We start from the raw sequence: 15,000 nt of genomic DNA, 5'->3' as shown, positions 1-15,000 counted from the left end.
AATGCCTGAAAATATTCTTTCCTATTTGTCCTTTTGGTTATTCCCACTAGGAGAAGCTCATGATCATATTTCCATCCGATACATAGGTTGAATCCTAATATGTCCACCATCTGAGGTCTTTTCCTTAAAATATTCCTATGACCACTCCATGTAAGTTGAGGTCTCTAAAGGCAACGATCCAAAGATAGGTTTAAATGTAGTCTCGAGAAACTAGTGACGCCCAAGGAAGAAACAAAATATGCATTATAGACTATCTTTTCTGTACCAATTATGTCTTTTTATAAGACGGAAAAAAATGATATAAATGTACAACTAGTTCATTATCTAGAAAAAAAAAATACAAATTTAGGAATATTTCTTTTTAATAGAAGAATAAATGGTAATCTTCAGATGTGTAAATAGTGACCGAGATGAAGATAAATAGTGACTCAGGATGAGTAAATGCTTACTTAAACAAAAGATGAACAACTTTACTGAAGGATGAGTAAAACTACAGATGAGTGAATATTGACTTAAGGATGAATAAATTCTGAGATGGATGAATATTGACTTGAAGATGAGTAATTCGTGAAGCACAGATTGATTTTTTTGTTTACTATTATTCACATTTAGAAAGGAATCTATAATAGCATAACAGTATGACAGGTAGTGACCTAATGATGAGTAAATTATGAGCTGGTTACAGGTACAAAGAGATGAAAAGTTAAAAATGAATGAAATAGTAACTCACGCATGGATGATCAGGGTCAGGGATGTAAAAGGGTAACTAAGGGAAGGGTAAAGAATGACTTAGATATGAGTAATAATGGATAGAGACTTGGCGATAGATAAATGGTAACTTGGAGATGGTCGAATAATGACCTAGATATTGGTAAATGGTGAATTAGAAAGATAGTTATAGTGACATGGGATATGTAAATAGTGAATTGAAGATGATTAATAATTCATGACGTTGGTATGTGTAAATAGTGACTTAGATATGGATTATATGGATAAGTAATGGATTAGGAGTATTAAAAAGACATGTAAATAGTAACCTAAATAAGAATGAATAATGATATAGAGATGGGTAAATACTCAAAGGAAACAGTAAAAAATAAATTATATTTCAACCTCCAAAATAGCAGAATATATAATGTTTGTCTAAGATACTTTGTCACTCTGAATCAGATGGAAAACGGTTGTGCCTTAGAAGTGATTGATTGCCAATGTTGTTATCAGAGATGTCATATTCTATGATAGACGCCTGTCCGAGATAAAGATGAATGCTCATATTCACTTCTGATATACGTGAAATGATTGATAGTTGTACTTATTGTGGAGTAAATGTTATAAATAGAGATATAATTACTCGGAGAGGTTAAAGGGGTCATCAAGAGTCTCGATAAATGTGCTTTATAGTTGGAATTCAGCTATAGGATAGCATAAGGAAGAATGTGCATTAGAATTCAAAAGATTTTCTTTTGAAATATAACAGGAAATGGTGAAAAATTATAAATATATATATATATATATATATATATATATATATGTATATATATATATATATATATATATATATATACATATATATATATATATATATATATATATATATATATATATATATATATATATTTTTATATATATACATACATACATATATATATATATATATATATATATATATATATATATATATATATATATATATATATATATATATATATATATATATATATATATATATATATATATATATATACATATATATATATATATATATATATATATATATATATATATATATATATATATCATAAATGTAAGAGAGATACTTAGTTTACAAAATAAGATCTGGCACATAACATAATGAAATGATATACAGGAAAATTTAGTTTTATTGAGGAAATTGAGAAATACTCTGCGTTGATAAAGAAATAAATAGAAATGGAATTAGAATATTACTGTCTTTGCAGATAAAAATTGGGGTTGGCCTTTCAGTAAAGTGATAGATGACGAAGATTAAGGAGGAGGATTACTTGTGTGTATGGTGGTAGATAGGAGGTAGCGTATTGGAGAAGAGTCTTTAAAAAAAGAACTTTACTTTGTACCGACCTACTGCTAACTATATCAGGAATAACATTTGAATTATCATCTTAAACAGCAGAAGCTTCTACAGTATGAATTGATAAATTATTAGCGAAGGGAAATTTATCAACAGGCGAAGGAAGGACGACATCAATATTGGCTCGTGATATTGACGGCTATTACTGATGATGACCAAATTCTTTTATTCCTGTCTTTTTATCATTTTATTTATTGTCCCAAACGTGTCTTCTAAATGTAATCTTTACTTTCCCCTTCCGTTTCAGCACACTCTACCCTTACCCAATGGCCCAGCAAACCGAAGAAACACCGACGGGGTAGTCTTCGCCGGAGCCCCTAGAATCTCTACCGAATCCTCCCGGGGATCTAGAAGCCTCGGGGGGAGCCTCAAGAGAGTCTGTAGCAGAGCCGGAAGCGCTTCCGGCTCAGCAACTATCATCGCCGCTGCCGGAGGAGGGAGCGGTGACATCAGCTGCCGGAGAAGCGCTGAAGGAAGCTTGGGAAGCGGAGGATCTCTCACCAGAGACAGAGACGGAAGGGGAAGCTTCCGGGAGACGGCAGTCTCGACCCCTGCCACTCCAGCCAGCTACCGGAGGGCCACGGCCAACCACAGGGCAGCGTCCGTGGCTACCGGTTCGGGACCTCCCCCGCGCTATCAGATCTCAGAGTACACCTTTGAAAGGGACCAACCAGACTCTCCTTTCTCCGACGAGAAAGACAGCAGCGAGGAGAAAAAGAAAGGTGAGGAGCCAGAGAGGTGAGGAGAGCTTTTGGTAAACACCCTAACAATAGGGAGACGTTGGTTCAGCCTCACTGCCACTTACTCTGCCAAACTCTCTCTCTCTCTCTCTCTCTCTCTCTCTCTCTCTCTCTCTCTCTCTCTCTCATCTGAATATCTGATTAACATGTATTATCAATATTACATTCCCAATACCTATTACAAGGTTTTTATGAACCAAACGCGAAAAAAAATATTTTTCTTTTAGATAGATCAATGTAATGTTACTTATTTTGATTCCTGTATAATATCTTTGACTTTGTATATTTTTTTCCCTTTTTCTTGGTCCTCATATTTTCCCTTTCCTTCCTCTTCCTTTATGACAGAAATGTTTTACAGAAAGTGTGTCGGGCGGTATACATCCGGTGTTCTGTATTGACATCTGCCAGTGCGCTTTATATATTTTTTATTTGTTACGGGTAAACCTTTTTTAGTGTACAAACATAAAGAGTTATATTTGATCTTCATCCTTTAGTTTTAAATATTTAACCATCTATTTTTTATAGATATATGATATCAATGATTTTGTAATTTTTGGCGAATTTGATTCAGATATTTTTAAGGTGTTTTACATTACTTAACTGTAATCTCATAGTTTTTTCTGTTACTTATTTCTTCATATTCGTTACATATCTTCATTTATTTTTACTTGCCGTTATTCGTCTTCCAAATTTTATTCCTCACTGCGTTTCTTCACCAGTCTGGATTATCTTTCCTTGTTTGGATATTTGAAATTATAGCCCTTTGCTCATACAATTATGGTAGCAGCTTTATTATTATTAATAGTAATAATAATAATAATAATAATAATAATAATAATAATAATAATAATAATAATAATAATAATAATAATAATGAATATATGATAAAGGTATATCTAGTGTCAGTTCATGTCTGTGTACCATCATTTGCCGTTATGCTTGCAAAGCTGTCTTATTAACAGATAAAAACTTAATTTATGTACCTAAGGACTTAATTCTCTTTAAGCCTTTGCTTCGGATCCCTTAATTCTGTTCCCCGGAGAACACATACAAGTTTCATGAATAAATTTCGCTCCAGTCTGCCTGTGAAGAGATTTTGCACGTATATGCACAAACACACACACACACACACACACACACATATATATATATATATATATATATATATATATATATATATATATATATATATATATGTGTGTGTGTGTGTGTGTGTTTATGATTGCTTGTGCGTGTGCGGGGTACATTAACGTGGCGACAGGGTTTGTGTATCGCCATGATCAGCAAAGCTGTAATAGTCAAGGTCACCCACACCATACTAGGCGGTCTTGCTGTGAGCGATCAGACATAGTCTCCCACCGTCGCCACTTCGCACTGGCAAGCGTGGTGATGAAAACTGGCCAATCACAGACATGAATAAAGACATGTAGGAGGCATTTATCCTGCAGTGGACTAGAGACATCTTCACTTATTGTTGTTGTTGTTGTTGTCGTGTGTGTGTGTCACACGATTTAAGCCAATAAATTTTTATTATAAGATTAATATCCGTTTGGACATAATTCACTTCTTGATTCTTTGATGTTTACAATTACCGACAATTTTTTTCTTGTCCTCCTTTTAAACTGTTTATCCTTGACCCTCTGTAATACTGAGATGACTCATTCAATCAAAAGCAGGAAAAGGGGATTAAATATATCATTGATCCCGAAATTAGAGCGAATTATCTTTCATCTTGGGGTTCAAAAGCCGAACTTGAAAGTGATTATAAAACTGACACCCGGGTTCGTTTGCTGATTGATCACACAGTCCTACGTAGATAATGTATTATACAATGCATACAAGAGGACTACTGGTTCATGTGAAGTCAATTCCCTGAACTCAAACATACTCTCTCTCTCTCTCTCTCTCTCTCTCTCTCTCTCTCTCTCTCTCTCTCTCTCTCTCTCTCTCTCTCTCTCTCTTTAATAAAGTTAAAAGATATGTTTTTTATCACGGTAATTACGCCTTGGATTCAATAGTTAGTGGATGAATGGCAAGGGACAATACTGCGTTGATTTTTCTCTAAAGTAATCTTCTGTTTAGTATAATAATACTTAATGCTACAAATGAGTTCTTAGTACAGAATGTAATGGATCACATAAATTATTAATTTAACAGCAAGATGCATCCTGTTAGTGTTTTACTAGGAGCATAATTCATTCACTAACTTGGTAAACCTTCGCATAAATGATTTATTCAAGAAACAGGTGCAGCTGCTGTTTTTCCCACAGTAGTATAATATGATGTTTATACAGCTGGACACAAGAATCCCTGGTACACCTCACTTTGAAAAAGTGCACGCAGGCATACCCTTATTGCGCGGCAAGTTTCTGTGTTTAGCCTGGTCCACCACTTCAACTATCTCTCCCTACACTATCTCCTTGGTTACTCTCCGCGAAGTAAGGTTGTGGCAGGGTACACTTGGGAGCGAGTTGTACCAGCGACTCCTGTATCCAATTGTACGTATATGTGTGAAAGCATGTTTGTGTGTATTTACAGTTGTGCATGCAAGTACACATGGCCTGATCTGTGTTTTGACCTTTCTTTCTTGTGAATACTCTGCAGGTTTTGAGGCGTACACTTGGCGTCACTGGTGCGTGCTGGCGGCCCTACTTTTACTGAGTGGTGGGGTGGTGCTGGCGGTGGCCGTGCCCCTGGCCTCCAGGGGTGGGGCGCTGGCCCAGTCTCAGGACACCCTCGCCAGGGTCCATCACATCCTCTCAACCGTTCCTCTCATCGACGGGTGAGTAGATGGTTTGGGGAAAAGCTGTACTGGGGATTTTCCCTTCAGGATGTCAGGAAATTTTTCTTATTTGTCGAGACATTTTGACTTTTCTTCAGAGTTGTAAAGGATTATTCTTTCTCTAGAAGTACAGAGACAATTATTGAGAAACATGATAGCAAATTATACCATCACGAGTAAAAAAAAAAATAATGATGCTGCCATTTATTTTTATTTTAAAAAGAACATAGAAATTATAACAAGATAAAAGATAATGTTGATTCAATTACTAATCTGATTTTCCCTATATTTAAAATAATAAAAAGAGATCTCTTCGATAAAGACTCCATAAATTATTAAAAATATCGGTGACTCAGAAGTTAACAAATTATATTGTAAAAACATGACAAATAGCAATAAATCTTTTTATTTCGAATTTCAAAGAACCCGGAAGTGATTTGGATACTGCAATGGCAGTAGTTTTTCATTTTATTTACAAATGGTTACAGTTACAAAACCTTTGTCTAAGCGCCTTACTTGGTGTGCTGTAACATGAAAAAAAAAATTTTCTTTTTAATGTCATTCTTTTATATCACTTTTTGGAGTAAATTGACGTAATTTATGAAAGAAACCTTTGCTTTTTACATTTATTTTCTGTATCGTTATATTCTAATCGGTTCTTAGATTTGCAACCATGAATGTACATACACAAACACACACATCTACACAGGCATGCACAGACACGTGCTCACATACAAACACACACAAACACACTCACACACACACACACACACATATATATATATATATATATATATATATATATATATATATATATATATATATATATATATATGTGTGTGTGTGTGTGTGTGTGTGAGTGTGTGTGTGTGTGTGCGTGTGTCTGTATGTGTGCGTGTGTGCACTGGCGCTCGTGCGTTCAAATCAATACAGTTGATACGTGATGGGCATGAAATATGTATTACAGCCACTAAAAAAGAAGTGATACGATGTTATAGGAGTTATTAGTTCTATTTTATTGGTGACAACACACACACACATATTATATATATATATATATATATATATATATATATATATATATATATATATATACACACACACATATATATATATATATATATATATATATGTGTGTGTGTGTGTGTAAATATATATATATATATATATATATATATATATATATATATACATATATATATATATATATATATATATATATATATATATATATATATATATATGTATACATATATATATATATATATATATATATATATATATATATATATATATGTATATATACATATATATATATATATATATATATATATATATATATATATATATTTATTTATATATGTGTGTGTGTGTGTACATACTTTTATATGTCATATCTCTGAATAAATGAAAAAATACCTACCCTATTGTAATTTATGTTGATTTTCACATTTTTATCATTTTTAATTTGAGATATGAGTTTTTTTCTTTAAATATAATCGGTTTCTTAGGATACATGGTCTTTAACTATCTAATGAAAGTATACTAGCTTTTGATACGGGGTAAAGAGATTTTATATAATCTCACATAATCTTGAATAAACATGAAAATTATAGTTTTAGGTTCATAAAAAATCATCTGTAAATATGAGCTGAGTTTATATATAAACTAAGATAAATATTTTTCACTGAAATTTTATATTGATAATGATAACAATTTTGTTGGTGCGGAATATGTTTGATATGGGATAGATTCGAAAGCTTTGGCATGAAATCAGGTCTACGAGAAATTCCTATTATAGGTAACATGTTAGAATTAATGAATGTTCATTTTAAAAGATAAGACTTTCTTCTACCGCAGACAAGGCCAGCTATGCAACTAAGAGTTTTGTAAAAGTACAGCTAATTTCAGTTATGATAATAAAATTGGTTATAAGTATGATTCTCGTCATATAAAACTACTTATCGTAAGCAATAGCTTGGAGATCATAAAATGATATTGTCAAAATATAACGAAAATCTATATGAGGCAAAATACAATTGCATGGAGTTCTAACCGAGTTTTAAATTTTGAATAGCGTTATAAGCTGACTCTGACCCAACAGAGAATGGCACCCCTCTTCGAGCTTTGAAATTTATTCATCGTGTTTTCCATCACAGATTTGCATAATTCCCTATGACCATATAAGCTGTTCCCCTTAGCAGTAATATATTATTTCTATATTTATTTACTTTTCTATTTTAAGGATAAAGAAGAAAATAATCATTTTAAAGAAATAACATTTTTCTTTTTTTTTAACTTGTATAAGGGTTCTGCTAGTGTTCACCTATCGTCAAAGTCAACAGTAATTTAAGAGAGATTCGATTACTGCACTGTGAAGAGAGCAGCAACGTAACGACTAACTTTATTTACAGATAACACAGGTATTTAAAGGATCTCATGGGGTCACAGGAAGGGGACAATTACTTTCTTAAAATCAATGGTTTTTGTCGATAAGGCTGTCATTAGCGTAAAAATAGATAACATAACAAGGGAATGACAATAGAATTTACACTACCTTGTTACATTTAACAACTTTTTATGCGAAGTTCAATAAAGGTTGTGGCATCGAAGAAAACGTTGTTAGGGTATCCTTCATTGACATTTGCATTGCTTGCTGCACGTGCATTTTATGGCTTTTCCCATAGAAACACTCATTCATTTGAAAGAGTTTGACCTTCCATAGAGAGTTGTACTGTGAGTGGGTCGTTTGGCTGGAAATACATAGGTTTAACACGGTCAATGGTGGTCCAGACCTCTTAACCATGACCATTTAGAGGAGTAAACCTTTTGAAGCGTGACGGATGACAGAAAAGGGACCCCATATGTGGTGGCTTGCAAGCGTTGATGCGCAGGAGGACATGCGTTGCTTGTGTAGGTCTTTCAGTTTGTGCTGCTTTGATAGAGGCTTATAAGTGTGATGGCAGAGGTAAATTTTCCCACAACTTGATATAGGCGTTTAAGATCCAAGGAGGAGGTGGAGGGGGGGGGGTTGTATTTTGCAGGACAAACCAAGTGGTCCCCATATATCATTTCACCAACTGAGACATCCACGGTGGCCTTGCGAGTGGTTATCAGTCTGAGGATGACCTAGGGAAGATGTGGAAACCTACTGGAGTAATTGCCGCAAAGCTGCGTTTATTTGCCATTCTGTTGTCTGTGGAGTTATAGGAGATAGTCTAATGTAAGGTGATGTCAAGATGCCGTAAAGATGTCCATAATTGAAAGGTGAAAGTAGTACCTCCGTCAGAAGTGATATACTGTGGAATGCCAAATTTTGCTATTCATCCATAAAGTAAGGCAGTAGTACATAAAGTGGATACTGCATCTTGAATGGGCTTCAGGCTAGCAAGTAGAGCAACCGATGACTGGGAAGATAACAGTGAATGTTGGCTAAATGATGCTGAGGTTGAGGAAAAGTCCCCACACCCGAATCCGTGTGTCAATGCACTTTTAAATTTGACATAAAATACAGGCATGGACCCAATACTTTGCAGCTTTATGAATTTTAACTTCATAAGCTGCGCAGAAGATTGCTGAGAGAGATGTGAGAGACCATGGATCAATTGAAATACTTGTTGGCCAGATGTAGGGTGGATGCGAGTATCCACAGCCTGGCATATCAGAACTGACATCACAGAGTAGGGTGGAGTTAGAGTCATTGAGTGACCATCTTCCTAATGGATAGACGAGAAGGATGTTTTGAAAGTTTGGTACTAGGGGTTCTTTCACTCTACTTCTGTCAAGTGTACAGTAGCCAGCGTGTTTTTGGAAAGTGTATCGGCAATTGGATTTAGTTTACCAGTGATATGTTTAAATGTATAATTGTATTTAGAAATTACAGAGCGGTGTTGGTACTGATGACTGGACCATGCACCAGGCTGCTGAGTGAAGGTGTGATGCAAGGGCATTTGATTTATATGATTGACGATGGACGTTCCCTCTAAGAAATGACTAAAGTGACAGACTGGCAAAAATATTACTAGTAGTTTGCGGTCAAAGATAGAGTAGCTGGATTCCACCTTGGAGAGTTTTCTACTGAAGAATGACAATGGGCTGGGCCATCGATTGATCAGTTGTTAGAATGCAGCCTTGACAACACTGTCACCACCACCAGTGGAACGTAAGAGGATTGCAGTTTGGACTGGAAAGGTGAGAACTTTAGCAGTTGATGGACTTCCTTTTTTTCATTGAAGAGGGCCACTTCCTGTAGGGGGTCATACTTCCCTTTTTTTTTTTTTTTTTTTTTGCTTGCCCTTGAAGGAGGCAAGAACCGGGATCTCCTGCAGTGCTTTGACAGTCAAGGGCATGGAGAATTTCTGTACTGCTGATACCTTCCCAGAGAGGGGTGAAAGCCCTCGGAAATGATGTAGTGATCCAATAATGCTACCTCCTTGTCACCAAAAGTGCACTTGCCATACCTGATTAAGAGCCATTCTGCTAAGGCAGTGAAGGACGATGCATAGGTGAAGTAACTTTTTATTAATTTCATTAAGTGCTGTATATAAAAATATTCTTAGTTACTTTAACAGCACTTCGTTAAATTAAAATGAATGCTTTTGATCACATGTTTACAAGTTCAGGGTCTCTGTTTTACAGCTAACATTACCAACAGTTTCTCTTTTGCTACACGCATTATGACCTACTAGAGTGAAAAGCTGTCAGACTTTTTATCATGCATCAAAGTGTACCAGAATTAATGAAACAACTGTATGACAGGGTGAGGGTGTAAGGTCAAATATCAAGGAAGCAGAGAAATTCATGTTCGAATTTAAAAGATCTGTGGATTCTGAGTCTTAAATGCTGCAGCAAGTGTTCAATTGTGTCGAGACCTTTCTTTTTTTGGAAATGGATGCCAGGAGAACCTTCAATACTGCAGAAGAGGAAGCAATTTCCGGTCAGAAGCCCATGAGAGACAGTTTAACTTTGGTGTTATGTGATAATGCAAGCAGGGATAGCGTAATCAAAACTCTCTTGATATATCACTCGCAGAATCCAAGAGCCTATAAGAATTCCAAGGTCTAGAAGAAGCAACTCAATGTCATATGGAGGTGAAACAAAAAGGCTTCAGTGACATTCCTTTTGTTTCATAAACTGGTCACTGACGGCAAGAACCTCCAACTCAAGCCTTATTGTTTATCAACAATGCTCCTGCCCATCCTCCAGCCATTGAAGATGACCAGATGGATAAATTACCTGCTACAATAAACAGGTGTCAGACTTCTCCAAAGTTAATAAACATGCTTTTGATTGCGCGTTTGCAAGCTCAGTGTCACTTGTTTTACAGGCAGCATTGCCAAAAATTTCTATTTTGCTAAACACATTACCTGCTACAATGTACATGTACAATTTTCAGACATCTCCTTAGATTCCCTTCAAGTGTATTGGAATCAATGAAGCCAACTACACAACACTATGGATGTCTATTCTTCTCTTTAGGAACTCAACCAAACCACAGCTACCTTTGAATGTTTCTTTTTCCTTGTTTGATAATGTACTGTACCTGGCTTCTTTTTTTGAAGGTCAACACACATTTTTTTTTTTTCATTGATCCATAAGACAAAATATTTTCGACTTTATCTAAATAACATGGCTGGTGTTTCGTCAAAGTAAGCACCTTTTTCACAGCATCAGTTGCATTTGTTCATTCTTTCTTCTTCAAAATTTGACTTATCGTGGATTTTGTATAGTTTGAAATTTCTGCCAGGTCTACCATGAGATACCTTTATCATGATTAATGATAATTTTTATTTTTAAACCTGTAGTAACCATCTACCTCTATTTCTTTCCTGATCACTTTGGCGGCCATTGTATAGCAATCGCTATACACTGTTTATACTGTTACCGTGACATGAACAATTGTCATCACAATATTATATAGAACGGAGCTAGGGAAAGAGTTAAGGGTTGAGCAAATGGGTGGGGTATTCCATAAAATATGAAGCAAAATGGTATAAAGATCACATAAGGAATACCTACATGGCGTATTCATGCTGTGCGACGATTTTCTGTGCAGCGCGTTTAGTTTCATTTGTATTTTTTCACAAAATATGTTGATACGAATGAAAATGTCTAGTTGCAGACAAGGACAATGGGCATATACCGAAATAGAAATTCATGGAAGTATACTTAGGTATTACTGTATCCATGTGTCATAGACAGTAAAACATGGCTGCAACTTTAAGTAAAAAAAAAAAAAAGAAAGAAAAAAAAAAAAAAAAAACAGTGATGCCCTCATATCATAAATAAGAGAAAAATACACTTTAGGTGATAGATAGTTAACAAACAATCATTTCCTCGTGCCGTGAATAAGATATAGTTAGTAGCATCTTCGTGTCATAAACAGTAAAAACACTATTGACATCAGTCCGTGAATAAGTAAGCAATAATAAAACCATCGTGTTCAAGAATAAAATAGATAAAAAGACGCTTAAATTCTCGTGCATACGCTTAAATTCTCGTGCATATGTTTCTATTCTCAAATAACCTCAACTGTATGAAAACTATTTTGAATCCCTGTCAGGTCCCTCGCCAGATTTCAGGTTCTCACAAAATAATAAAAATGTTAGTTCTCACATCCCGCAGCTTCGCTGCTTCTGAATTTTGGAGAGAAATTCTACCCAATAAAGCCTCAATTTACATCCGGAGGAATTTTTCAAAATTTTCTATTCTCGTTTCTCATAATATTTGAAGTTCTTACATTTTATGATTTCCTAACCAAGGAAGATATGGGCTATCTCCTTTAATATCTTTGGTTATTTCTTACTGCATTTCCTTTTTAACATTGAAGTTACATTATTTGATTTCTCACAAAACCAATCAGTTCCCGAAATGATAGTATGTATCAAATGGTTTTTTACTATAAACAAAATATATTTGTATAAATTGTAATAGTTACTTTTTATTATCAGAATGCACGTAAATATAACCAAGCAGGGTTCATATACCCGGGCTCTTACGATATGTGTAAAAGAAAATAAGTAAATATTAACTCTTTACAAAGCGATAAAAAACAGGCTCGAGTCCTGATTACATAGGATGCTATTACCAATTTTTGACCTTTAGAAGCTCAAGTTACTTTTAAGGTGAGATTAATTTTATTCTTGGAGACATTAGTGGCCTAATATTTGAGACTAAACACATATATACACGCGCAAAAAATACACGCAACATATATATATATATATATATATATATATATATATATATATATATATATATATATATATATATATATATATATATATATATATGTATGTATATGTATATATATATACATATATATATATATATATATATATATATATATATATATATATATATATATATAGATAGATAGATAGATAGATCGATATATAGATATATATATATATATATATATATATATATATATATATATATATATATATATATATATATATATATATATATATATATATATATATATATATATAGATAGATAGATAGATAGATAGATAGGTAGGGAGATAGATCCATAGATAGACACGTAAGAATATGTTTATATGCATATATATATGTATATTACTTATCAGTCACAAAACAACCTTTGACAAATATTTTGCAAAAACCTTGTAAAGAAAATTATTATTGAATTTGCTCTCATTAGATAATTAATTAAAACAATTTATAAATATTAACTGTGGTCTTTTTAAACTATCGTATTTGTAATATTGTATGGAATTACAATGTAAATATTATTTCGAGGACTTTTACAATACAGTTAGCTATTTTTTTCTTAACGATCAATAATTACTCTCATTGATGATGCTTTGCTTGTGTGTGGCTTTCATTCCAGTTTTGTCAGGTTTCTTTTTTGTATGATGTTATTTTGTAACTCACTTTGTACCCTGAAGAAGTGTTCATAATACACGAAAGCGCTTGGTACCTGGTGTTTCACTTTTGTGGTTCCTGTGAATTTTACACCTATATATGGTTATATATCTATCTGTCAATATATTTATTCTCATATATATATATATATATATATATATATATATATATATATATATATATATATATATATATATATATATATATATATATATATATATATATATGTATATATATATGTGTGTGTGTGTGTGTGTGTGCGTGTGCATGCATCTGTGTGTGAGTGTATTTGCTTTTTTTGTGTGTATATCTATCTATCTATGTATCTCTCTATCTGTCTATATATATATACACACACACAGATATATATATATATATATATATATATATATATATATATATATATATATATATATATATACAGTATATTTATATATACATATATACATATATGTATATATATATATATATATATATATATATATATATATATATATACATACATACATACATATATATATATATATATATATATATATATATATATATATATATATATATATATATATATATATATATTGTGTGTAATGTGTTTAGATGTGTGAACTTGTCCTTGTGTATATGATTTCCTCATCCGTGTATTTTTCTCATATCAAATAAAAAATAGAATGAAAATTATTTATAACAGAAAGCATTACGTTTCCTTTATAAAAAAAGATATATATATATATATTTTTAATAATGATAATATATATGGACAAACAAGCTCTCCTACTCGGGTGTCGGGTTAGCCTATTTAGAATTTAATTCGCTTTTATGTGAATCTCTGACTGGTAGTCATTTTCCACATGAACAGTTTACGAGTTGTAGGAAGGATGACATAGCATCAGGAAATCGAGTGAATGCGAGAGGGCCATAAGGGTGAGATTGCTTCAAATTTCAATTACATTTACGGCTTTAACCTCCAATGCTCTATGCAGATCGGGGTGCTCAGGGCTCTAGTGTATAAATGAAGCCTCTGAATACATTTATTAATATTTATTCATATTCATCCAATGCAAGCTTGTTCATTCCAACCGTCTGGCTCGGTGGAGGATATACAAAAATATTTGAAGTTGTATTTTCGTAATTTAGATGTATCATGAGATTATTTATTATAATGGAGAAATTCCAGATATTTTCGACGATTCACCATCTTAGGTGAACTGTTTTAGAAGTGTTTTCTCAGTTGTTCAGTTTTTACACACATTGAATGATCCGCACCTTATGTTTAAACACCACCACCCCCCATAAATAGTCACGTCACATATGTTTTTTTTTATACTTTTTTTTTTAATTCTCATACATCCCTTTTTTCTGTTTCATGAACATTCTCTTATATCACTTATATCTTTTTTTGTGTGTGTGTTTCTTGAACGTTCTCAAAATCACTATCCCTCGGTTTATTGAACCTTCACATAGATTATTGTCTTTTTGTTTCT

At 33.2% G+C, this 15,000-nt stretch overlaps 1 protein-coding gene across 1 annotated transcript in view; it reads left to right on the top strand.

The window, feature by feature from the left end:
- Nucleotides 1–15,000, top strand: part of LOC137656900 (uncharacterized) — a 297,621-nt gene that overhangs the window by 260,999 nt on the left and 21,622 nt on the right. The window contains 2 exon segments of the mRNA XM_068391283.1: nt 2,355–2,829; nt 5,452–5,629. Coding sequence (XP_068247384.1) covers nt 2,355–2,829; nt 5,452–5,629 — 653 coding nt within the window.

Source organism: Palaemon carinicauda, chromosome 17 (assembly GCF_036898095.1).
Source record: "Palaemon carinicauda isolate YSFRI2023 chromosome 17, ASM3689809v2, whole genome shotgun sequence".
NCBI classification, from domain to species: Eukaryota; Metazoa; Arthropoda; class Malacostraca; order Decapoda; family Palaemonidae; genus Palaemon; species Palaemon carinicauda.
Note: the sequence above shows the minus strand (reverse complement) of the source record. Positions and strands in the feature narration are given on the sequence as shown.